Here is a 25,132-nt window from a genome sequence, read left to right on the forward strand (position 1 = left end):
GGGGCACTTTCAGCCCAAAAATTTGGGCTGAAAATCTCGGCTTATACTCGAGTATATACGGTAATTGTGTACATTGTGTTCCTAGTGAGCGTTGTATGTCTTGTTTTAATGTGATCCATTTTAGTAACAGGATTACACAATTGGGTAATACTCTAACACATCTCAGGTCAGAGAATGGGTTATAGTTCCAAAAGTAGTATCAGATCTAGGGATAAAGTAGTAATTTATACCCTAATATACAATAAAATATTACTCCTGGTATTATCCAGATGTCATATAATGACAATAGCAGTGATATATAAAAAAAATTGGAAAAGAATTGATACACGTGGGGGGTCATAATCTCACGCAGCCTCTACCTTGGCAGTATATGTATTGGTGGTGAGCAGCATGGATTATCATAAGAATGATCCACATTCTGGTAAATACAATTGCAAAGATACCTTTTACATTCGAAAGGTTGGAGCATGGTAACTGGAGGCATCGATATTGAAGGGAATTTCGGGCCATTCGGGAATCAATGATCCTTTGTACTTCATATTCCAAGCTTCTGTCAATAGACACTGGAGAAGGCGGGGGCGAGGAAGACAGAACAGGGGAATAAATTCCTTTAACAATGACTTGTGGAACACATTAGGAATATGGATAGACTGAGGGAGCTTTAAACGGAAGGCAACTGGATTGACCACCTCCAGAATTTCATACGGACCTATGAATCTAGGACCCAACTTCAGCGAGGGCAACTTCAATCTAATATTCTTAGAGGAAAGCCATACCCATAAGTCTGATCTCTCTGTGCTCTGCACCTGACCCACCCTGACTTTATTCCCTTCCTGGACTTGACTCTTTGCTTGTGACCTGACTTCTCTTTTGCCTGCTCTCTGTAAACTATATTTGCCTTTCTGGTTTTCCTGACTCCGGCTAGTGAATTGGATTTCATCTTTGACTACCCCCGATGTACTGCGCCACTTCCTAGACCTGACCTCGGATCATATGACCTCCCTTTACTAATCTAGTAAGTAGTATTATATTACTATTTGTTATTGTAGGCTTTCGCTCCATTTTTGGGACTTATTATTACTATAGTGACTCATATATACTATATGAGCCCCCACATTGCCTTCTTTATATACAGTATGAGCCCCCACATAGATTCTTAAATTCAGTATGAGCCTCCACATAACCTCCTTTATACAGTATGAGCCCCCACATGGCCCCTATACACAGTACGAACCCCCAAATAGCCTATTATATGCAGTCTGAACCCCCACCTTACCTCCTAAATACAGTATGAGCCTCCACAGACTTCTATATACAGTGTGAGCCCTCTCAGAGCTTCCTAAATACAGTATGAGCCTCCACATAAGCTCCTAAATACAGTGTGAGCCCCCATATAGCCTCATAAATACAGTATGAGCCCCCACATAGCCTCCTATGTACAAGCAAACATGCTATACACTTATGAAAAAAATCAACACATGCTCACTTTGCTCCCACTCCCTCGGTACCTTACTCCTGTCATCGATGCACCTGTATCTGCTGTGCCAGCGGCTCCATTGTCTACCAATCTTGACGATGCGGACAGCGGTGACATTAGGAAGGGACGGCGGGTGAGGGCATGGTGCGGCTCTTGAGCCACTATTTCCAGCCCCTCGGCTGTCTCGGTCCACGGGCTGGACTGGAACATCTGGAAGGCCGGATATGGCCCACAAGCCACACTTAGCTCTGCTCTAGAGTAGGAAAATTAAAAAAAAACACACTACAATAGACAGAATTTGGTTTACAATTTTTGTACTTCCTTTATGTAAATGAATCAAATGTATTTAGGAAAAGAAGCTTTGATACTACCAGTCCAGGCTGGGAATTTGGTCCTTCATCCTATTCCTTTTAAAAGAGTAACTAAACTTTCATTTTTGTAATAATTCTGTCTGGCATGGAAAGTTCTGACCGTTTTACAAATCACTTTATAAGGAATTTGTTTTTACTCCTGTAAGAAATTGCATGTCAGTGGCTTCCAAACTCCTGCTTTTCCTCAGTCTATTTGTCTGCCTTCAGTTGCACTAACATCAGAACATACTCATTTGGAGTACAGATGATGGCAGTGAACGGGTCAGCACCAATCTGGTTCTGCATGACATCTCCTGCCTCTGAGTTAGGACTCATTCACACGTCCGATTTTCACGTACAAATGCTATCCGTATTTTTCGCGGATAGCACTCGTACTTGTATTAGTCTATGGGGACACTCACATTACCATGATTTTTAGCGGACTGAGAGGTCTGCGAAAAATAGTGCAGACATGTCTGATTTTTATCAGAGGGTAGGATCAAAATCGGCAATGCAAGTCAATGGGTCTGTGCACGATCCGATTTTTACGGACTGTCAGAATGGAGGAGGAGGAGAAACTTTTTTCTTTATTTCTCCACATACAAGAAAAAAGGATGACACTTGGACCAAACTCTGGTCAAAGTCTGATCAGAGTAATCAACCTATTTTTCTCATATGTGGAAAAATCGGACTTGTGAATGAGCCCTGAGACATATATGCCGAGCTGACCCATCACTGCCATCATCTGTACTCCATAAAGGCACAGATGATTGGCCTCGGGGAGACCAAAACATCCAACACCGCGGAGACACCATCACGTGTTTCTCAACGCAGTGATTCCAGAACACTGCCCCCATCCCTTATGGGAAATATGCAGATGCATGTAAAGAAGCTGCGGAGACACCATCACGTGTTTCTCGACGCAAGCAGTGAATAGCCAGGCCTTTCCCCGGGAAGGAACAACCACGGGAAGGGCAGCATCCTATGAAGGAAAGCCACCTATGCCAAGCATGGTATCCATCCACAGACAGCTGTTTCGGGGTTTTTGCCCCTCATCAGTGTGGAGTAGGAATCTGGCTATTAGGAGCAGTGCCTAGTAAAAAGGCTATAAAGGCACAGATGATTGGCCTCATCTGTACACCAAAATGAGCACGCTCTGATATCAATGCAGCTAAAAACAGGCAAATAGATTGGGAAAGGGCAGGGCTTTGGAATAAACTTAAATGCATTTTTTTACACAAATGAAGATGGTGAAAAAGTGATTTTCGAAGTTTCATAACTTTCAATGCTGGACCAACCAAATTAATAAAAAAAATAAAAGTTTAGTTACCGTACTCTTTAAAGTTTTCCTCATATGGTGGAAATGGCATTGTTACCACCCATGTTAATCTAGCATATTGTAATGCAATATTTTTTTTTTTTGTTCCCTTTATTTTACCGGTGTGTTAGTAAGGTTATTGTGCATTTTTATATGTTAAATGGTCCCAGATCTTCATTTCTAGTAGCGGTTTTACTTCTTTGTGACTGGTTATATAAGTTTACCTTTTATATAACAATTACAAGTTTCCATCCAACATATGAAATATGCAGATGACATGTAGACACATACAGGGCCGGACACTGCTGGGCATAAAAATGGAAAGTGCTGTCATACCTAAGAGAACACTGATGATATATTAACCTCTTCATTGCTGGAGGAATAAAGCAGGCTTTGCCAGAAACTAGGCGTACGACAAACCATCCCTGCCTACAGGGGCTATGCTAAACACGTCATTATACAGACCTTTCCGTGCTTAATTAGCAGCAGGGCGGGAACGTACGGGAGGTGTTTTCTACATGCCATTATGTCAGCATCCTTATAAAAAAAAGAAGCAAACCTGACAAGTTTATATGCATGGCATGTCGAAAAGAATGACAAGCGTGAAAAACAGAAATGTAAACAAAAATAATGAGTTGTCGGCAAGAAATAGTTGTCAACAAGAGGTGTCATAAGAATGGGTGTTTGAAAATTGCATTATTTTGGGGGTGGGGGTTTGGATTGTGAAAATGTTATGTGTATGATGACTGCCTACAGTTGTCACCTTTGATCCTCCCATATACCGTTCTCGGTGGTGTATATTTTCCAGAATATTACTGCTATAATCTATTCTTATAGGGTGAACACCGCATGCAAGATATGTGTAAAGGTCTTTTAAATAGCAAGATATACAGAGGTGTCCCAATTTCCACATCTCTGTACCGCTCACAGTAGGTCCACTTCTGGTTTGAGTATAAGGCTACGTTCCCAAGATGAGTTTTTTACGCTGCATATTTTGAAAAATGAAAAAATGGGTTCAGAAAAGGTCAGGAAAATCTGCAACAACAAAAACTCAGTAAAAGCTCATCGTAGGAACGTTGCCTAAAATAGGAGAAAGTTTCCTAGGTCAGCACATGATGAGCGATAAGTGATGTGTGTGAAGGACAAGAACACCATCCCCACAGTGAGACATGGTGGTGACGGCATCATGTATTTTGGTGTCAGGGACAGCGAAAATGGTCTGAGTGGAGAAGATGGATGATGCAAAATACAGGGATTTTCCTGAGCAAAATCTGTATCAGTCTGTCAATGATTTCAAACTGGGATGGAGGTTCATCTTCAAAAACGACAATGACCAAAGCACACCGATAAAGCAACATTCGAGTGGTTTAATGGGAAACGTGTAAATCTTTTGGAATGACCTAATTAAAGCCTAGGCATTAATCCAATTAAGAATCTGTGCTCAGACTTGAAGATTGCTGTTCACCAGAGGAAGCCATCTAACTTGAAGGCGCTGGAGCAGTCTTACCTTGAGGAATGAGCAAAAATCCCAGTGGAAAGCCCATAGAGACTTATCCAAAGCGACCTGCAGCAGTAATTGCCGCAAAAAGGAGGCTCTACAAAGTACTGACTTTAAGAGGGTGAATAGTTACGAATTTTCAGTTATTTTGTCCTATTTGTTGTTTGCTTCACAGTAACAAGAAAACCAAATCTTCACAGATGTAGGCATGTTCTTTACATGAACTGACGCAAACCCTAAAAAAAAAACAACCAAAAAAACCCAGTGAAATTCCATATTGTGAGGTAGCAAAACACAAAAAAATGCCAACGGGGTAAATACTTTCGCAAGCCACTGTATAATGCAATATTTTCTTTCTCCAGAAATCACTGTGTGGTATAAATAACATGTTAAATGGAACCGGTCACGTATTTTATTGCTATTAAACTGCCCCCAATGTCTTGTTGGTGAAGCACATTGCATCACTAACATGTTTATCTCAAGCAAAACATCCCTGTATTTAGCGCAAAAATCCCATTTTATACTTTGATGATTGCCCCATATACCTTCTGTATCAGTCACAGGGGTGGGCAGCTCTAGCTTTTCAGTCACAGTCAGTCACATGACTTTTTCAAATCCTCTATGGCCATAGCATTATAATTCCTTCCCGTCACTGCTCCCTACGTCACCACAATCTCCCCGCAGATCCCGCGCAATGACGCTCAGCTTTCCAGGCACGGCCCAAATGGCGGATGTGTGCACTACATGTATGGAGGAGACTCCCAAGTCCAAGTGCATCCACCACCTCATGATGCGACTGGTTCTAAAGGAGCATTTACATAGCAAGATAATAGTGAACGAGTGTTGTTACCAGTGCTGGTTCCAAGATTACCTTGCCGTGCGACAATGCAGTTCTCGGCGGTGCGTCATCCTGTGTAAACGGTCGAGAACAATGGCAGCCAATGTGCACTGAGCAATCTAGTGCCAATCACTCAGTGCATGGCATTTACTTTGGTACACCAGAGGGGAAAAAATAACTGATTTTTGGCAACTTCATCTCCCATAAACTTGAATAAAAAGAGATCAGAACGATGTATGGATCCCAAAATGGTGATGATAAAAACCACAGCTTCTCCTGCAAAACACAACTCCACCAAATTATATAAAAGTCTTGGGAGGCGAGGAGGAAAAATCAAAAGTGAAGAGGAGCCCACTGGGACTCCGTCTCCCTCGAACCCACATAAGCATTGGCTGTGTTATGGGGAAACGCATGGCTGTCATGGGGGCCCATGACGGGCTCTGTTATGGGGGCACTGTAGCGATCATTGAATGTTGGCATTGTGTGACTATCATTAGGAACTATCACTGGCTCTCTGATAAGTGCACATTGGCTGTCACTGTATTGGGGGGCACTGTTTCTGTTATGGGGCAATGTAATGGGTGTCTTGGTCTGGCTTTGTTATGGGGGCACAGTAGCGATCATTATAATGTTGGCACCATATGGCTGTCACTGGGCACTAGCACTGGCTCTGTGATAAGTGCACTGTAGCCGTCACTGTGTTGGGGGAACTATATCTCTGTTATGGGGGCACTGTAGCGATCATTGTATTGGTGGCACAGTGTGGCTGCCACTGGACTGAGGGGAGGTGGGCCAGGTATGGGGAAGTGAGGGTGTCATGGTATTGAGGGCACCATGACTCCCTGGATGTCTTTGTCAGGGGGCACTGTGGCTATTATTATGGGGGCACTGTGGCCATCTCTGCCCTGTGACTGTGGCCAGCACTGGCTTGCTCAGTGACTGCTATGTATGGCATATGCCCAGTGGGGTGCAGGTAGCAGGGATGCCCGCACACATGCCCAGCCTGTCTCTAGTTCCCAGGGCAGGGAGGGCAGTGGTGCCAGCAGTGGTGCCCTCCTCACACATCGCCTTATTGTGGCTACACAGAGCAGTGCACGGCTCCTCCTCCACCATCACCGCCTCCTTCTTCTCCTCCTCAGATTTTCCAGTCTGCCAGCTCAGCCTCGGCTTCTTCCTCGTGCTGTGATCCCCGGCTCAGCCAGGCTCAGACCTGCCCGCCGTCACCCTGCTGCTGCAGCCGCCCTCGTCCTGCCGGGCTCCAGCTGATCCGCTCCCTCAGCTGCTGCACCTCTGCACAGACACTCCTCTGCAAGATGGCGGGGTCCCTGGTGGAAAGGGAGACGATGGTAAGTGGCTTATGGGGGGTAGGAGAAGACGTGGTGCCAGGTCTGGAGCTGCCATCACACAACGTGTAGGCGGTGGGGTCCTGTCAGTCTGTGCCAGCTGTGTCTCCTGTAAACTACCGGGTGCAGCACGTCCTCACCAGTCACCTGTGCTGTCCTTGTACTGTGCCAGTGCTATCCTCTCCCTGTACTGTGCCAGTGCTATCCTCTCCCTGTGCTGTGCCAGTGCTATCCTCTCCCTGTACTGTGCCAGTGCTATCCTCTCCCTGTACTGTGCCAGTGCTATCCTCTCCCTGTGCTGTGCCAGTGCTATCCTCTCCCTGTACTGTGACAGTGCTATCCTCTCCCTGTGCTGTGCCAGTGCTATTCTATACCTGTACTGTGCTGTGCTATCTTCTCCCTGTGCTGTGCCAGTGCTATCCTCTCCCTGTACTGTGCCAGTACTATCCTCTCCCTGTACTGTGCCAGTGCTATCCTCTCCCTGTACTGTGCCAGTACTATCCTCTCCCTGTACTGTGCCAGTGCTATCCTCTCCCTGTACTGTGCCAGTACTATCCTCTCCCTGTACTGTGCCAGTGCTATCCTCTCCCTGTGCTGTGCCAGTGCTATCCTCTCCCTGTGCTGTGCCAGTGGTATCCTCTCCCTGTGCTGTGCCAGTGCTATCCTCTCCCTGTGCTGTGCCAGTGCTATCCTCTCCCTGTGCTGTGCCAGTGCTATCCTCTCCCTGTACTGTGCCAGTACTATCCTCTCCCTGTGCTGTGCCAGTGCTATTCTATACCTGTACTGTGCCAGTGCTATCCTCTCCCTGTACTGTGCCAGTGCTATTCTATAACTGTACTGTGCCAGTGCTATTCTATACCTGTACTGTGCCAGTGCTATTCTATACCTGTACTGTGCCAGTGCTATCCTCTCCCTGTACTGTGCCAGTGCTATTCTATATCTGTATTGTGCCAGTGCTATCCTCTCCCTGTGCTGTGCCAGTGCTATCCTCTCCCTGTACTGTGCCAGTGCTATCCTCTCCCTGTACTGTGCCAGTGCTATCCTCTCCCTGTACTGTGCCAGTACTATCCTCTCCCTGTGCTATGCCAGTGCTATTCTATACCTGTACTGTACCAGTGCTATCCTCTCCCTGTACTGTGCCAGTGCTATCCTCTCCCTTTACTGTGCCAGTGCTATTCTATACCTGTGCTGTCCCAGTGCTATCCTCTCCCTGTGCTGTGCCAGTGCTATTCTATACCTGTACTGTGCCAGTGCTATCCTCTCCATGTACTGTGACAGTGCTATTCTATACCTGTACTGTGCAAGTGCTATCCTCTCCATGTACTGTGCCAGTGCTATTCTATATCTGTACTGTGCCAGTGCTATCCTCTCCCTGTATTGTGCCAGTGCTATCCTCTCCCTGTGCTGTGCCAGTGCTATTCTATATCTGTATTGTGCCAGTGCTATCCTCTCCCTGTGCTGTGCCAGTGCTATTCTGTACCTGTACTGTGCCAGTGCTATCCTCTCCCTGTGCTGTGCCAGTGCTATTCTATACCTGTACTGTGCCAGTGCTATCTTCTCCCTGTGCTGTGCCAGTGCTATCCTCTCCCTGTACTGTGCCAGTACTATCCTCTCCCTGTACTGTGCCAGTGCTATCCTCTCCCTGTACTGTGCCAGTGCTATCCTCTCCCTGTGCTGTGCCAGTGCTATCCTCTCCCTGTACTGTGCCAGTGCTATCCTCTCCCTGTGCTGTGCCAGTGCTATCCTCTCCCTGTACTGTACCAGTACTATCCTCTCCCTGTGCTGTGCCAGTGCTATTCTATACCTGTACTGTGCCAGTGCTATCCTCTCCCTGTACTGTGCCAGTGCTATTCTATAACTGTACTGTGCCAGTGCTATTCTATACCTGTACTGTGCCAGTGCTATTCTATACCTGTACTGTGCCAGTCCTATCCTCTCCCTGTACTGTGCCAGTGCTATTCTATATCTGTATTGTGCCAGTGCTATCCTCTCCCTGTGCTGTGCCAGTGCTATCCTCTCCCTGTGCTGTGCCAGTGCTATCCTCTCCCTGTGCTGTGCCAGTGCTATCCTCTCCCTGTACTGTGCCAGTGCTATCCTCTCCCTGTACTGTGCCAGTACTATCCTCTCCCTGTGCTATGCCAGTGCTATTCTATACCTGTACTGTACCAGTGCTATCCTCTCCCTGTACTGTGCCAGTGCTATCCTCTCCCTTTACTGTGCCAGTGCTATTCTATACCTGTGCTGTCCCAGTGCTATCCTCTCCCTGTGCTGTGCCAGTGCTATTCTATACCTGTACTGTGCCAGTGCTATCCTCTCCATGTACTGTGACAGTGCTATTCTATACCTGTACTGTGCAAGTGCTATCCTCTCCATGTACTGTGCCAGTGCTATTCTATACCTGTACTGTGCCAGTGCTATCCTCTCCCTGTATTGTGCCAGTGCTATCCTCTCCCTGTGCTGTGCCAGTGCTATTCTATATCTGTATTGTGCCTGTGCTATCCTCTCCCTGTGCTGTGCCAGTGCTATTCTGTACCTGTACTGTGCCAGTGCTATCCTCTCCCTGTGCTGTGCCAGTGCTATTCTATACCTGTACTGTGCCAGTGCTATCTTCTCCCTGTGCTGTGCCAGTGCTATCCTCTCCCTGTACTGTGCCAGTACTATCCTCTCCCTGTACTGTGCCAGTGCTATCCTCTCCCTGTACTGTGCCAGTGCTATCCTCTCCCTGTGCTGTGCCAGTGCTATCCTCTCCCTGTACTGTGCCAGTGCTATCCTCTCCCTGTGCTGTGCCAGTGCTATCCTCTCCCTGTACTGTACCAGTACTATCCTCTCCCTGTGCTGTGCCAGTGCTATTCTATACCTGTACTGTGCCAGTGCTATCCTCTCCCTGTACTGTGCCAGTGCTATTCTATACCTGTACTGTGCCAGTCCTATCCTCTCCCTGTACTGTGCCAGTGCTATTCTATATCTGTATTGTGCCAGTGCTATCCTCTCCCTGTGCTGTGCCAGTGCTATCCTCTCCCTGTACTGTGCCAGTGCTATCCTCTCCCTGTGCTGTGCCAGTACTATCCTCTCCCTGTGCTGTGCCAGTACTATCCTCTCCCTGTGCTATGCCAGTGCTATTCTATACCTGTACTGTACCAGTGCTATCCTCTCCCTGTACTATGCCAGTGCTATCCTCTCCCTTTACTGTGCCAGTGCTATTCTATACCTGTGCTGTCCCAGTGCTATCCTCTCCCTGTGCTGTGCCAGTGCTATTCTATACCTGTACTGTGCCAGTGCTATCCTCTCCATGTACTGTGCCAGTGCTATTCTATACCTGTACTGTGCAAGTGCTATCCTCTCCATGTACTGTGCCAGTGCTATTCTATACCTGTACTGTGCCAGTGCTATCCTCTCCCTGTATTGTGCCAGTGCTATCCTCTCCCTGTGCTGTGCCAGTGCTATTCTATATCTGTATTGTGCCAGTGCTATCCTCTCCCTGTGCTGTGCCAGTGCTATTCTGTACCTGTACTGTGCCAGTGCTATCCTCTCCCTGTGCTGTGCCAGTGCTATTCTATACCTGTACTGTGCCAGTGCTATCCTCTCCCTGTGCTGTGCCAGTGCTATTCTATACCTGTACTGTGCCAGTGCTATCCTCTCCCTGTGCTGTGCCAGTACTATTCTATACCTGTACTGTGCCAGTGCTATCCTTTCCCTGTGCTGTGCCAGTGCTATCCTCTCCCTGTGCTGTGCCAGTGTTATCCTCTCCCTGTGCTGTGCCAGTGCTATCCTCTTTCTGTGCTGTGCCAGTGCTATTCTATACCTGTACTGTGCCAGTGCTATTCTGTACCTGTACTGTGCCAGTGCTATCCTCTCCCTGTGCTGTGCCAGGGCTATCCTCTCCATGTGCTGTGCCAGTGCTATTCTATACCTGTACTGTGCCAGTGCTATCCGCTCCCTGGGCTGTGCCTGTGCTACTCTATACCTGTACTGTGCCAGTGCTATCCTCACCCTGTGCTGTGCCAGTGCTATCCTCACCCTGTGCTGTGCCAGTGCTATCCTCTCCATGTACTGTGCCAGTGCTACTGTGCCAGTGCTATCCTCTCCATGTACTGTGCCAGTGCTATCCTCTCCCTGTACTGTGCCAGTGTTATCTCTCCCTGTGCTGTGCCAGTGCTATTCTATATCTGTACTGTGCCAGTGCTATCCTCTCCCTGTACTGTGCCAGTGCTATCCTCTCCCTGTGCTGTGCCAGTGCTATTCTATACCTGTACTGTCCCAGTGCTATCCTCATGTCTATCTAAACACAGGAAAAGGTGGCAGCGCTGTGGTGTGATATTTTGTGCAAAAAAGCTGAATTATTATTAGTTCATGTGGTAACGTCTCTATCCTATCACAGAATCTTTCTAAAGCCTGGCACATGCATCGCTTTACTACAGAGCATCAGACAACCCCTTGAATTTGGATGCACAAAAAAGCATCCACATTACGCTCATCTGAGAGCATCCTAAGCTACAACATGAGCTTAGTACCAAGAGCCAGCTGCACTAGCAAGACCAGGTGTATATGAGCCCTGTGCTGCATACCTGCTGTATTGAGGTACTTGTAGTGCATTTGCCTTACCAAACTTGTCTTTATCCTTCTTGCTTAATTAAACTGTCCTAATTAAATCAGTCTTTATTCCCCAGGGTCAGGCTCCATGAAACACATCAATAATTAAAGTGCTCTGATTAGTACAACTGGGAATGTGTTTGCATCATACACAGTTTGCAATTTTATTAATCTGTATGTGGCTGTAAAGAAACCTCTGACCGGCAGACATTGGGGGAGATGTATTAATATATTTTACTGATGATGACTCTCCAACACCTGCAAATGGCAATTCTTGTTGGTGTCAGTGGATACCTCATTTATATAAGTTTTCCTGCTCGGCTCTGTGGAGAAAACATTACATGCTAGACTGGCTATACTTAGAACTGAGTTGCAGATTCTCTGAATTCTGTCATTAGAGCAGATCTATCACCATATTTCACAAGGCAACGTGCAAAGATTAAATCCTAGACCTGATGAGACTGCTCTACTTGCTTTGAAAATGCATGTCAGAATGGCTGTTTGATCCCCAGTGTCCTCAGCTCCTCAGTGTCCCTCCTCCCTGCTGCCGCTGAAATCTCACACTGCTCAGTACAAGCTGCTGCTGTCAGTCATGTTGGGTGGGCAGAGACCGAATACACTTGGACTCACGAGCTCTCTTATTCATTAGCTGAATTCAGAAAATGCTCATCATTATATCAGGATTATGCAGCCAATCTGACATGGATTTTAAAAGTAAGTACATCAGTCTCATCAGGCCTAAGAGTTCTGTTTAATAAGAATACAGCTACTATTGTGAAATCTAGCTAGGTCTACCTAAAAAATAGATGCCTGTAAAGAAGCTGCGGAGGTTAATAGAGTCCATCAGGAGTCAGTGATTTTCATCATGTTGCATCTGACTCTTGCCAAGAGCATTGTCCTTATTCAGAATAGTCAGTTCGCCCATGCATGGCAGCATTCACATAAATGGACGACCATATAATACATGGTTGCATTAAATCTGGTCGTACACCTCGGATAAATGTCAGCCAAGCGATGGCTCGGCTGACAGCTATCTCCGTCTGTCCCATATACGAGGACGCTCGGCCAATCTTTCCAGCATTGTCTATGAGAGAGAGCAGATGATTGATTTCTGGAGATTACCCCGTACACTTTAGATGGTCTGCCGATCCTGCTGACATCGGGGTATTCAGCTGAATGTTTTCTCATGCTACTCTTTTGCAGTGGCTGTCTGCCATAGGGATATCTGTAAGCTCTAGGTCAGGGACGTCAAATTGAAATACACAGAGAGCCAAAATAAAATACTTGGACAAAGTCGCAGTCCAACCATGATATCTATTAAAAAAAAGTCTACAATTGAGGACATTTTTCCTTAACATCAAATATAACGACGAACCTTTTCATATAGAAACAAACTTAAAGGGGTATTTCCATGTTCACATCTTATCCAAATATATAGTAGGTGTAACAATAATAATATTAGCAAATACCTCCAATTATAAATGTAGTATAGCTTTTCTGATTCGCTATGTCTCTTTCCTCATGTGCAGGCATTGCAAGACCTTAGGTATCCATGGTTACGACCACTAGACACTGGCTAACTGTCATTTCATCAGTGGACGTTACCATGGATACCTAAGGTCCTGCAATGTCTGCACATGAGGAAAGAGACAAAGCGAATCAGAAAAACTATACTACATTTATAATTGGAGGTATTTGCTAGTATTATTATTATTACATATTGGGAAAGGATCTTGAGGCTGGGAATACCCCTTCAAAGTGTTTCTCTCACGAACAAAGTACATTTTATTTAAAAGGAACCTGTCAGCAGGATTGTGCACAGTAACCTACAGACGGTGTCAGGTCGGCTCCGTTATACTGATTACAATGATATCTGGTGATGAAATCCGTCTTGTGGTTGTTGTTTAATTTTTATTTTCAGTTTTGAGTTAATGATATGGTCAGCCTCCGTGGCGGCCTGTGGCGGGGTCTTTATGTGGTGCTCTGATTAGGTATTCAAAATGAAGACTTCTGACAGGTCACTGATCCCTCACTGACCTGCCCCCTAGATTTCATAATGAATATTATATGTATTGTAAAAGAAATCACCTTCAGCAGGCAGGCGGCACCTGCGCTGCAGCATGAGCGCATCTATAATATGCATTAAATTGTTTTATTTAGTCATATGCATTGATTCTGAAAATAAAAAAATTCTTTATCAAAATGGCGCCGATCGCACCTGCGCAGTAGTATCTATCGGCGATTCGATAGACTCTGCTGCGCAGGCGCCGCCAGCACCATTTTAGAAAGAAAAATTGTCTGCACCAAGACAATTATTTTACATATAATAACCAGTATGTAAAATAGGGACAGGTCAGTGAGCGATCAGTGACCTGTCAGAAGACCCCCCCCACACAGACCATCCCAGAGCACATGCATATCATTAACTCAAAACTGAAAATAAAGACTAAACAACAACCACATCGACCAAGCTATCATTTTAATCAGTATAATGGCACCAACCTGACACTGGCTGTAGGTTACCCATCACAATCTTGCTGACAGGTTCCCCTTAACAGATCTTAAAATAAGATAAACACATAATCAGAAATTACCTCAACACAGTATGATGCCCCAACTATGACCCCAACACAGCCCTCCACACAGTATAATGGGCCCCATGTAGTCGTCCACACAGTATAATAGGCCCCACATAGTCCTGCATATAGTATAATGGGCCCCACAGTCTTCCACATAGTATAATGAGCCCCACATAGTCCTTCACACAGTGTAATGGGCCCCACATATTCCTACATATAGTATAATGGGCCCCACATAGTCCTATATACAGTATAATGGACCCCACATAGTCCTCCATACAGTATAATGGACCCCACATAGTCATCCACACAGTATAATGGACCCCACATAGTCCTGCATATAAAATAATGGACCACACTTAGCATTCCATATAGTATAATGGGTTCCACATAGTCTTCCACATAGTATAATCAGCCCCACATTGTCCTTCACACAGTATAATGGGCCCCACATATTCCTGCATATAGTATAATGGGCCCCACATAGTCCTCTGTACAGTATAATGGCCCCACATAGTCCTCCATACAGTATACTGGCCACACATAGTCCTCCATACAGTATAATTGCCCCACATAGTCCTCCGTACAGTATAATGGCCCCACATAGTCCTCCATACAGCATAATGGCCCCACATAGTCCTCCATACAGTATAATGGGGGGTGGCGATGCCGGGGTCGCGGGCCAAATGTAATCACCCTGCTGGCCACGTGCCACTCACGTGACAGAGTTTGACGTGTGCTCTAGGTGAAAGTTTTGAAAGGCTATATAGATGAGATAATGTTGTACCTATGTTCTCTTATTTTAGGGGAGCCACAGTCTAGGTGCGGTATTGTTTGTCTAAATGTACTTATCCATATTGACAAAATGTACAAGAACCTAGAGTTCCTACAAGCAGAGTTCAGAATATACAGTAAGTAGGATACCACAGTAACCTAGAAAGAAATTGTTGGCCATAATATAAATCAGGTCCCACATCTAGCCCCAGTGACGCCCACCTGAGGGATATTCAGAGGTGGTCCCTATGTGGTAACAAGTATGTCAGGCAATTGTTGTATTGTTGATCAGAAGACGACTTGTGGGCCACCATTCGTGAGGGGAAACTGAGCTTTCTCATGACTTGTTTGAGGGATTTAGCACTCTCCGAATTCAAAGAAGCTTATAGTATAAGCCGTTCAGTTCGTGCTGCTACGGTCACACTGCATAGGCTTAAACCGAATAGCAAAACTCTGCCTCTCTGGATATCACGTTTCTCAGCTGCTGATATTTATTTCCCCAGCATAAATCTCCTGAATTCAATGTGGTATCGGTACTGCCATTGCTATAGATTAGATCACTTTTTTTTAATAACTTTTGTCTATGTGCAATTTCCAGCACTTTTCTCGCTTAGATTTGTTTTTTTTTGCCCTGTATGGAGTCACTCTTTAACATCTCTGTAACAAGTCATCCAAAATAAGCGTGCATTACTGGGGCTGATTTCTGAAAGATGTCTTAAAGGGGTCTTCCAAGAATGTAATAAAATGGCTCACCCATAAAGTAATTCAAAAGGCAGGCCGTCCTAGTCACATGTCAGAACAAGCTGGAGTCTGAAGAAAAATAGCCCCCGAGATCTGAGTCTCAACTGACAGAGTAAGGCTGCCGTCACACTATCAGTATTTGGTCAGTATTTTACATCAGTATTTGTAAGCCAAAACCAGGAGTGGAACAAATAGAGGAAAAGTATAATAGAAACATATGCACCACTTCTGTATTTATCACCCACTCCTGGTTTTGGCTTACAAATACTGATGTAAAATACTGACCAAATACTGCTAGTGTGACGGCAGCCTTATTCTTCCTGGCATTCTCGGTCTTTCAGTCATAGAGGTGGGCCGACACGGTTTCGGTCATCATTCAGTGCATAGAGGGCGGCAGCTGTAACTCTGGCACTGACTGACAGCAGGATCAGCATTAGGGTCGGCTGTTGATTTCTTCTGCCAGCGGGGAGCATTTTTTTACATAATAAGTCCCCTTTAATTGTTTTCGGATATCAATGAAAATGTCAAAGCCAAATACCAGGGAGTATCAAAAAGAAAGCGTACTGAGTACTGAGAACAGCTGATTGGCGGTGGTGCTGCTTTTCGCACTCCCACAATCAGACATTGATGTCCTATCCTAAAATCGCGCATGGCCATGCAAATTAGTGAATCAGTGGAAAACATCGGACTGCACTCTGATGACATCTGAGTGCGGTGCAATTTTCGCGGACTGATAGAATGGAGAAGATGGAGAATTTTACTGTCCATCTTCTCCTTATCGGATCCCACTCTGATCGGGGTGTGATTAGCATAATCAGCCCGATTTTCCCGGATGAGCGACCCTGGCCTGAAGACACTTCATCAGTGTGTGATGACCACACGTCTCATTCCTGGAACCTGCTCCGCCCAGCAGAACAAACTGGTTCTCCGTGAAGCACAGGACTGGACGCATGGATGGCAATTTGGGCAGGGAACAAATACCTAATGATCAGGGCACATGGCATATTTGCACCACATTACTAAGTTACATCCAGTCATTTGGTTTTATAACATGCAGTTATGGATTATTTTTCGGATGAATTTTTTTTTTTTTTAACCATAGGATTTCAAGTTGTATTTGCTAAAAAGGAAAAAAAAATTGGGGGGGGGGGGGGGGGTGGAATTTTGTTCTATACTGAAATCTAAGAGCATTGTGATACACAATTAGATATACTGCAGAGTAGTGATAGATGATTGCTATAGTTCAGTACATGTATACGAGTACTGTAGATCTTCTCTGCAGTGCACGCTGTGACGTCATTTCTCCTTGTGTCAGGATCGTATAGGATTACGGGCCGTAAGTAACAGGCTGTCAATGGTGACTGTCATATCTGAGGGTCCGTGGTTGTTACAGTTGCCCATATAGGCTATAAATGGATTTTCATGCCGCCTTATGGAAAGTGAGACCAATCTGTTCTATAAAAATGTTCTTATGAATTCCCAGTGATCTTTTGGTCTCCATGCAGGATGCATATTGTTACCAGGACGTTTCGCACAGATTTATTGCGATCAGTGATGATTTTTTTTTCGGTTGTACATAAGTGTGACCACATTATGAACAACGGCCGCTCCCTGCCAATAATCAGGAAAAAGCATTTCTGTCACAATTATTGGCCCATAGAAAAGGACATTAAAGCAGCATTGAGGATATGCCATCACTGTAGATCGGGGGGTGGCCTCACTACTGTTACATGTTCACATAAAGAGATCTGACCATGGACTCAGGCGACGTTCCCATCATCAGCTTTTGGTGTATGTTTGATGTTTCAGATTTTCTGCCACCATTAAGTAAATCTGTTACTTGTATTTTTGTGTGCGTTTTTTTTACATCCATTTTTATCGAATTTTTGACATTGCATTTTTTTTGCCTATTGTTGGTGTGTGATGTAATAATCAGGAAAGAAAGAACCCTCCAGCGATGGTGCGATGGAGAGGATAAAACTTCACATTTATTGATATATTAAAATTGTGGCGATGCCTCCATACATTTGTGAAACCTCCCCTATGGGAGGTGGGGCCGCCGATTACAGTCATGAATATGCGGCTCCACCTCCCATAGGTGTTGAGCCGCATAATCATTACTGTAAATGAGCGGCCCCACGTGACCACATACAGTAGAAGGTGCGGCCAGGAGAGGAAGCAGCGACAGCCAACGAGGGAGCTGGGTGAGTATTTTCAGAACAGTGGGGGGGCGCACAGGGGGTGGGGACATGGACCTTTATTTTATACACGAAAAACCACAAAAAAAATGGATTATTCATATCTTCTCTGCAGCAAACGCTGCTGCACAGAAGATATGAATCGCGGCTTCAGCACCAGATGGAGGGGACACGCTCCGTGTGGTACCCAGTGGGCACACGGGTGGCACACGTGTGCCGCCCGTGTGCCACACTGATGTGCCACAGAAACGCAGGGGCACACGGACATGGATAATTCTGGTACCGATTTTTTCCGGTACCGGAATTATCTGGACGTGTGGGACAGCCCTAATGGCTGTGTATGACCGTGCAGGGACATGATCTGATCTTAGATAACGTTCACACTAGCGTTATGCTAGTTTGCGTCGGGCGACGCAGCGGCGACGCATGCGTCATGTGCCCCTATATTTAACATGGGGGATGCATGCGTTTTTTTTTTGTTGCGTTGTGCGACGCATGCGTCTTTTTTGCCGCTAGCGTCGGACCAAGAAAACGCAACAAGTTGCATTTTTCTTGCGTCCAAATTTCGGCAAAAACCGACGCATGCGTCGCAAAACGCAGCGTTTTTGCATGCGTTTTTGCGTGTGTTGTGCGTTGCGTCGCCGACGCAGCCGTGCACAACGCTAATGTGAACGTAGCCTTACTACATCTCCTACCTCTACTTCACCACAGTAAGCTTTACTCTGTGTACTGTCACTTTGATCCTTATTATTTCTTAAATATATTCTATTTACCGATACTTGCTATATGTCACTTTATTTTTTATCAATCAGCTTGACATGTCTATTTAGGACATTTTTCACTGTTTTACTTACTTGTTGGTTGAATATTTGTGTGCACTCTGCACTTTACAGGGTAACCTGTGCCCTTACAGTTTTGGTGCCTAGCAGCCTTCTTTTATCTAGGGGTTAAGAGCTGTCTGAAAACTGTACCATAAGTATGACATGACCAGGACTGATTTGTACCCTCTGGTATTAAACCAATAAGGTTCCTATTTATTGACTGTAAGCCAAGATCCTAAAAACCATTAAAAGTGAATACACAATAAGGTACATTGTCTATCACAGAAAATGCACTTCTATTTGCTGAAAGCAGAAATTCCCTTTAGCAAAAACACAGAAAAAGCAGAGAAACTGTGAGGTTTTTTTTTTACTTTTTGCCCCGCGGTAGTTGTGCTCACTCTTGCAGTGCTCTGTTTTCACTAACAAGTTCATGTGAGGGTTCTCCTACAGAGCGCTCCATATCTCTGCACTGTATAGTGTCACTTTCTCTGGGGATCATATTGCAAGTGCTGTAATCTTTAGACAGGTGCAAAGGTGGCATTGCCTCTTATCATTCCTGGAGGTCACACGTTCACGCAGGAAGAAAATAAAACCTTCACTTGTTCATAGCAGGATAATATTGATTTGTACTGTATAGTATGAGAATTATGATAACTGGACATTATACAAATATCTGTAATATGTTCTCTCTGCAGCAGATGGACAGCAGGCGTTTAAGCAGTCCGTTAGGGTCACCGGTGCAGACTGAAGTGTATTTTCCACGACTGGTAAGTCAGTGCTTTCTTTACTTAATTTATATAATGATTATGAATATCTTATTCAGAGTATAGCTCATTAAAATTAGAAATATTTGCATTTATGTGCTGTTAAAAAAATCATCTAGTGAAGAGTTATGACATCTATCGTGCCAGCTGGTGATAAAGTGTGTAGCAATGTGCATGTGCACCTAAGGCCGGCGTCACACTACCGTGTTTTACGGACGTATGAGAGGTGCTGAAAATACGGATTGCATACGGTACAATGCTTCTCTACGCCCCAGCTCCTATCAGCCGTATTTTACTGATCCATATTATACAGTCTTCTACGGCCGTAGAAAATAGCAGCATGCTGCGTTTGTCACCGTATTGCGCAAAAAAATAAGCCAATGAAAGTCTATGGGGGCCAGAAAAATACAGATTACAGATGGACCAGCAGTGTGACTTGCGAGAAATACGCAGCGGTGTTCTATAGAAAAGCCGGCAATTCAGTGCGGTGTACAGTAAAATCACACTGACAGGTTAAAATAGAATAGCTAAGATAAATGTCTACACATAGTATAGGGGTATATATATATATATATATATATATATATATACACACACTAGATGGTGGCGCGATTCTAATGCATCGGGTATTCTAGAATATGCATGTCCACGTAGTATATTGTCCAGCCACATAGTATATTGCCCATCGACGTAGTATATTGCCCAGCCACGTAGTATATTGTCCAGCCACGTAGTATATTGCCCAGCCATGTAGTATATTGCCCAGCCACGTAGTATATTGTCCAGCCACGTAGTATATTGCCCAGCCACGTAGTATATTGTCCAGCCACGTAGTATAAAAACATTCAAGATTTTGTGGTTCAGAATCCTATGTTAGATGTTGTGAATTCTGTGGCAGAGCTCCCTCCTGTGGTCACAAGTGGTACTTCGGCTGATTCTCTCTGTGAGCTTCTGTTGGTGGAGGGAAGTGGTACTGCGGCTTCTGAGTTTGCTCCCTCAGGTGATCTGGTGAGGTCGTTAGGTTCTTCTCTACTTAACTCCACCTAATGCTTTGATCCTGGCTTCCTGTCAATGTTCCAGTGTTGGACTTGCTTTTCCCTGGATCATTCCTGTGGCCTGCTGCTCTGCATAGCTAAGTTCTTCTTTGCTATTTGTTTGCTATTTTTTCTGTCCAGCTTGTCTATTTGTTGCTGGAAGCTCTGGGACGCAAAGGGTGTACCTCCGTGCCGTTAGTTCGGTACGGAGGGTCTTTTTGCCCCCTTTGCGTGGTTTTCTTTAGGGTTTTGTGTAGACCGCAAAGTTACCTTTTCTATCCTCGATCTGTTAAGAAAGTCGGGCCTCACTTTGCTGAATCTATTTCATCTCTACGTTTGTCTTTTCATCTTAACTCACAGTCATTATATGTGGGGGGCTGCCTTTTCCTTTGGGGTATTTCTCTGAGGCAAGGTAGGCTTATTTTCTATCTTTAGGCTAGTTAGCTTCTCAGGCTGTGCCGAGTTGCATAGGCAGAGTTAGGCGCAATCCACGGCTGCCTCTAGTCTTGTTTGGAGAGGATTAGGGATTGCGGTCTGCAGAGTTCCCACGTCTCAGAGCTCGTTCTATGATTTTGGGTTATTGTCAGATCACTGTATGTGCTCTGACCGCTATGTCCATGGTAGTACTGAATTGCCTTTCATAACACTTAGAGCCTAGAATTCCTATTCCTGATTTATTTTCTGGGGATAGATCTAGATTCTTGAATTTCAAAAATAATTGTAAACTGTTTCTAGCTTTGAAACCCCGCTCCTCTGGTGACCCCGTTCAACAAGTAAAAATCATAATTTCTTTGTTGCGTGGTGACCCTCAAGACTGGGCATTTTCCCTTGCGCCAGGAGATCCTGCATTGCGAGATGTAGATGCGTTTTTTCTGGCGCTTGGATTGCTTTATGATGAACCAAATTCAGTGGATCTTGCTGGCTTTGTGTCAGGGTCAAGATGAAGCGGAGGTGTACTGTCAGAAGTTTAGAAAGTGGTCTGTGCTTACTCAGTGGAATGAATGTGCCCTGGCGGCAATTTTCAGAAAGGGTCTTTCTGAAGCCCTTAAGGATGTCATGGTGGGATTTCCCACGCCTGCTGGTCTGAATGAGTCTATGTCCTTGGCCATTCAGATCGATCGGCGCATGCGTGAGCGCAAAGCTGTGCACCATCTGGCGGTATTCTCTGAGCATAGGCCTGAGCCTATGCAATGTGATAGGACTTTGACTAGAGCTGAACGGCAAGAACACAAACGTCGGAATGGCCTGTGTTTTTACTGTGGTGAATCCACTCATGCTATCTCCGATTGTCCTAAGCGCACTAAGCGGTTTGCTAGGTCTGCCACCATTGGTACGGTACAGTCTAAATTTCTTTTGTCCGTTACTCTGATTTGCTCTCTGTCGTCCTATTCTGTAATGGCATTTGTGGATTCAGGCGCTGCCCTGAATTTGATGGACTTGGAGTTTGCCAGGCGCTGTGGTTTTTTCTTGGAGCCCTTGCAGTATCCTATTCCATTGAGAGGAATTGATGCTACGCCTTTGGCCAAGAATAAGCCTCAGTACTGGACTCAATTGACCATGTGCATGGCTCCTGCACATCAGGAGGATATTCGCTTTTTGGTGTTGCATAATCTGCATGATGTGGTCGTTTTGGGGTTGCCATGGCTACAGGTCCATAATCCAGTGTTGGATTGGAAATCTATGTCTGTGTCCAGCTGGGGTTGTCAGGGGGTACATGGTGATGTTCCATTGCTGTCAATTTCGCCTTCCACTCCTTCTGAAGTCCCTGAGTTTTTATCAGATTACCGGGATGTATTTGAAGAGCCCAAATCTGGTGCTCTACCTCCTCATAGGGATTGCGACTGTGCTATTAATTTGATTCCTGGTAGTAAGTTTCCTAAGGGCCGTCTGTTTAATTTATCTGTGCCAGAGCACGCCGCTATGCGGAGTTATATAAAGGAATCCTTAGAGAAGGGTCATATTCGTCCGTCGTCGTCACCATTGGGAGCAGGGTTCTTTTTTGTGGCCAAGAAGGATGGTTCTTTGAGACCTTGTATTGATTACCGCCTTCTTAATAAGATCACAGTCAAATTTCAGTATCCTTTGCCGCTGCTGTCTGATTTATTTGCTCGGATTAAGGGGGCTAGTTGGTTCACCAAGATAGATCTTCGAGGGGCGTATAATCTTGTGCGAATTAAACAGGGTGATGAATGAAAAACAGCATTTAATACGCCCGAGGGCCATTTTGAGTACCTGGTTATGCCATTCGGGCTTTCTAATGCTCCATCTGTGTTTCAGTCCTTTATGCATGACATCTTCCGAGAGTACCTGGATAGATTTATGATTGTATATTTGGATGACATTTTGGTCTTTTCGGATGATTGGGAGTCTCATGTGAAGCAGGTCAGAATGGTGTTCCAGGTCCTTCGTGCGAATTCCTTGTTTGTGAAGGGGTCAAAGTGTCTCTTTGGAGTTCAGAAGGTTTCATTTTTGGGTTTAATTTTTTCCCCTTCTACTATCGAGATGGTCCCTGTTAAAGTTCAGGCCATTTACGATTGGACTCAGCCGACATCTGTGAAGAGCTTGCAGAAGTTCCTGGGCTTTGCTAATTTTTATCGTCGCTTCATCGCTAACTTTTCCAGTATTGCTAAACCGTTGACTAATTTGACCAAGAAGGGTGCTGATGGGGTCAATTGGTCTTCTGCGGCTGTAGCAGCTTTTCAGGAGTTGAAGCGTCGTTTTGCTTCTGCCGCTGTGTTGTGCCAGCCAGATGTTTCGCTCCCTTTTCAGGTGGAGGTTGATGCTTCTGAAATTGGAGCAGGGGCTGTTTTGTCGCAAAGAAGTTCTGATGGCTCGGTGATGAAACCCTGTGCCTTCTTTTCTAGAAAATTCTCGCCTGCTGAGCGCAATTATGATGTGGGCAATTGGGAGTTGTTGGCCATGAAGTGGGCATTTGAGGAGTGGCGACATTGGCTTGAAGGAGCTAAACATCGCGTGGTGGTCTTGACGGATCACAAGAATTTGACTTATCTCGAGTCTGCCAAACGGTTGAATACTAGACAGGCTCGATGGTCGCTCTTTTTCTCCCGTTTTGATTTTGTGGTTTCATACCTTCCGGGATCTAAGAATGTGAAGGCTGATGCCCTGTCAAGGAGTTTTGTGCCTGACTCTCCGGGTGTTCCGGAGCCGGCGGGTATTCTTAAAGAAGGGGTAATTTTGTCTGCCATTTCCCCTGATTTGCGGCGTGTGCTGCAAAAGTTTCAGGCTGATAGACCTGACCGTTGTCCTACGGAGAAACTGTTTGTCCCTGATAGATGGACTGGTAGAGTTATCTCGGAGATTCATTGTTCAGTATTGGCTGGTCATCCTGGAATCTTTGGTACCAGAGATTTGGTGGCTAGATCTTTTTGGTGGCCTTCTTTGTCACGGGATGTGCGTTCTTTTGTGCAGTCCTGTGGGATTTGTGCTCGGGCTAAGCCCTGCTGTTCTCGTGCCAGTGGGTTGCTTTTGCCCTTGCCGATTCCGAAGAGGCCCTGGACGCATATTTCCATGGATTTTATTTCTGATTTCCCTGTTTCTCAAAAGATGTCGGTCATTTGGGTGGTTTGTGATCGCTTCTCTAAGATGGTCCATTTGGTACCCTTATCTAAACTGCCTTCCTCCTCTGATTTGGTGCCATTGTTTTTCCAGCATGTGGTTCGTTTGCATGGCATTCCGGAGAACATCGTCTCGGACAGAGGTTCCCAGTTTGTTTCGAGGTTTTGGCGGTCCTTTTGCGCTAAGATGGGCATTGATTTGTCTTTTTCTTCGGCTTTCCATCCTCAGACTAATGGCCAAACCGAACGAACTAATCAGACTTTGGAGACATATCTGAGATGCTTTGTTTCTGCTGATCAGGATGATTGGGTGTCCTTCTTGCCTTTGGCTGAGTTCGCCCTTAATAATCGGGCCAGCTCGGCTACTTTAGTTTCTCCTTTTTTCTGCAATTCTGGTTTCCATCCTCGTTTCTCTTCAGGGCAGGTTGAGCCTTCGGACTGTCCTGGTGTGGATGCGGTGGTGGACAGGTTGCAGCAGATTTGGACTCATGTGGTGGACAATTTCACATTGTCCCAGGAGAAGGCTCAACGTTTCGCTAACCGCCGGCGTTGTGTTGGTCCCCGACTTCGTGTTGGGGATTTGGTTTGGTTGTCATCTCATCACGTTCCTATGAAGGTTTCCTCTCCTAAGTTTAAGCCTCGTTTCATTGGACCATATAAGATTTCTGAGGTTCTTAATCCTGTGTCATTTCGTTTGGACCTTCCAGCTTCTTTTGCCATCCATAATGTGTTCCATAGGTCGTTGTTGCGGAGATACGTGGCGCCTATGGTTCCCTCCGTTGATCCTCCTGCCCCGGTGTTGGTCGAGGGGGAGTTGGAGTATGTGGTGGAGAGGATTTTGGATTCTCGTGTTTCGAGACGGAAACTCCAGTACCTGGTCAAGTGGAAGGGTTATGGTCAAGAAGATAATTCCTGGGTTTTTGCCTCTGATGTTCATGCTGCCGATCTTGTTCATGCCTTTCATTTGGCTCATCCTGATCGGCCTGGGGGCTCTGGTGAGGGTTCGGTGACCCCTCCTCAAGGGGGGGGGGTACTGTTGTGAATTCTGTTGTTGAACTCCCTCCTGTGGTCGTGAATGGTACTTCGGCGAGTTCTGTCTATGGGCTCCCTCTGGTGGCTATGAGTGAAGCTGCTGCTTCTGAGGTTCCTTACACAGGTGACGTGGTTTATCCTTTGGTTGGCTTCTCTATTTAACTCCACTCAGATCGTTACTCCATGCCAGCTGTCAATGT

General features: G+C 45.5%; 1 protein-coding gene across 1 annotated transcript in view; it reads left to right on the plus strand.

Annotated features, from left to right (window-relative positions):
• The first annotated feature begins 6,445 nt into the window (after window positions 1-6,445).
• Window positions 6,446-25,132, plus strand: part of LGALSL (galectin like) — a 41,548-nt gene continuing 22,861 nt past the window's right edge. Inside the window, exons 1-2 of the mRNA XM_069768707.1 lie at window positions 6,446-6,827; window positions 19,223-19,294. Of these exons, the coding sequence (XP_069624808.1) occupies window positions 6,795-6,827; window positions 19,223-19,294 (105 nt within the window). The 5' untranslated portion in view covers window positions 6,446-6,794. The remainder of the gene's footprint in view (window positions 6,828-19,222; window positions 19,295-25,132) is intronic.

The sequence above is a fragment of the Ranitomeya imitator genome, chromosome 5 (assembly GCF_032444005.1).
Source record: "Ranitomeya imitator isolate aRanImi1 chromosome 5, aRanImi1.pri, whole genome shotgun sequence".
Lineage (NCBI taxonomy): Eukaryota > Metazoa > Chordata > Amphibia > Anura > Dendrobatidae > Ranitomeya > Ranitomeya imitator.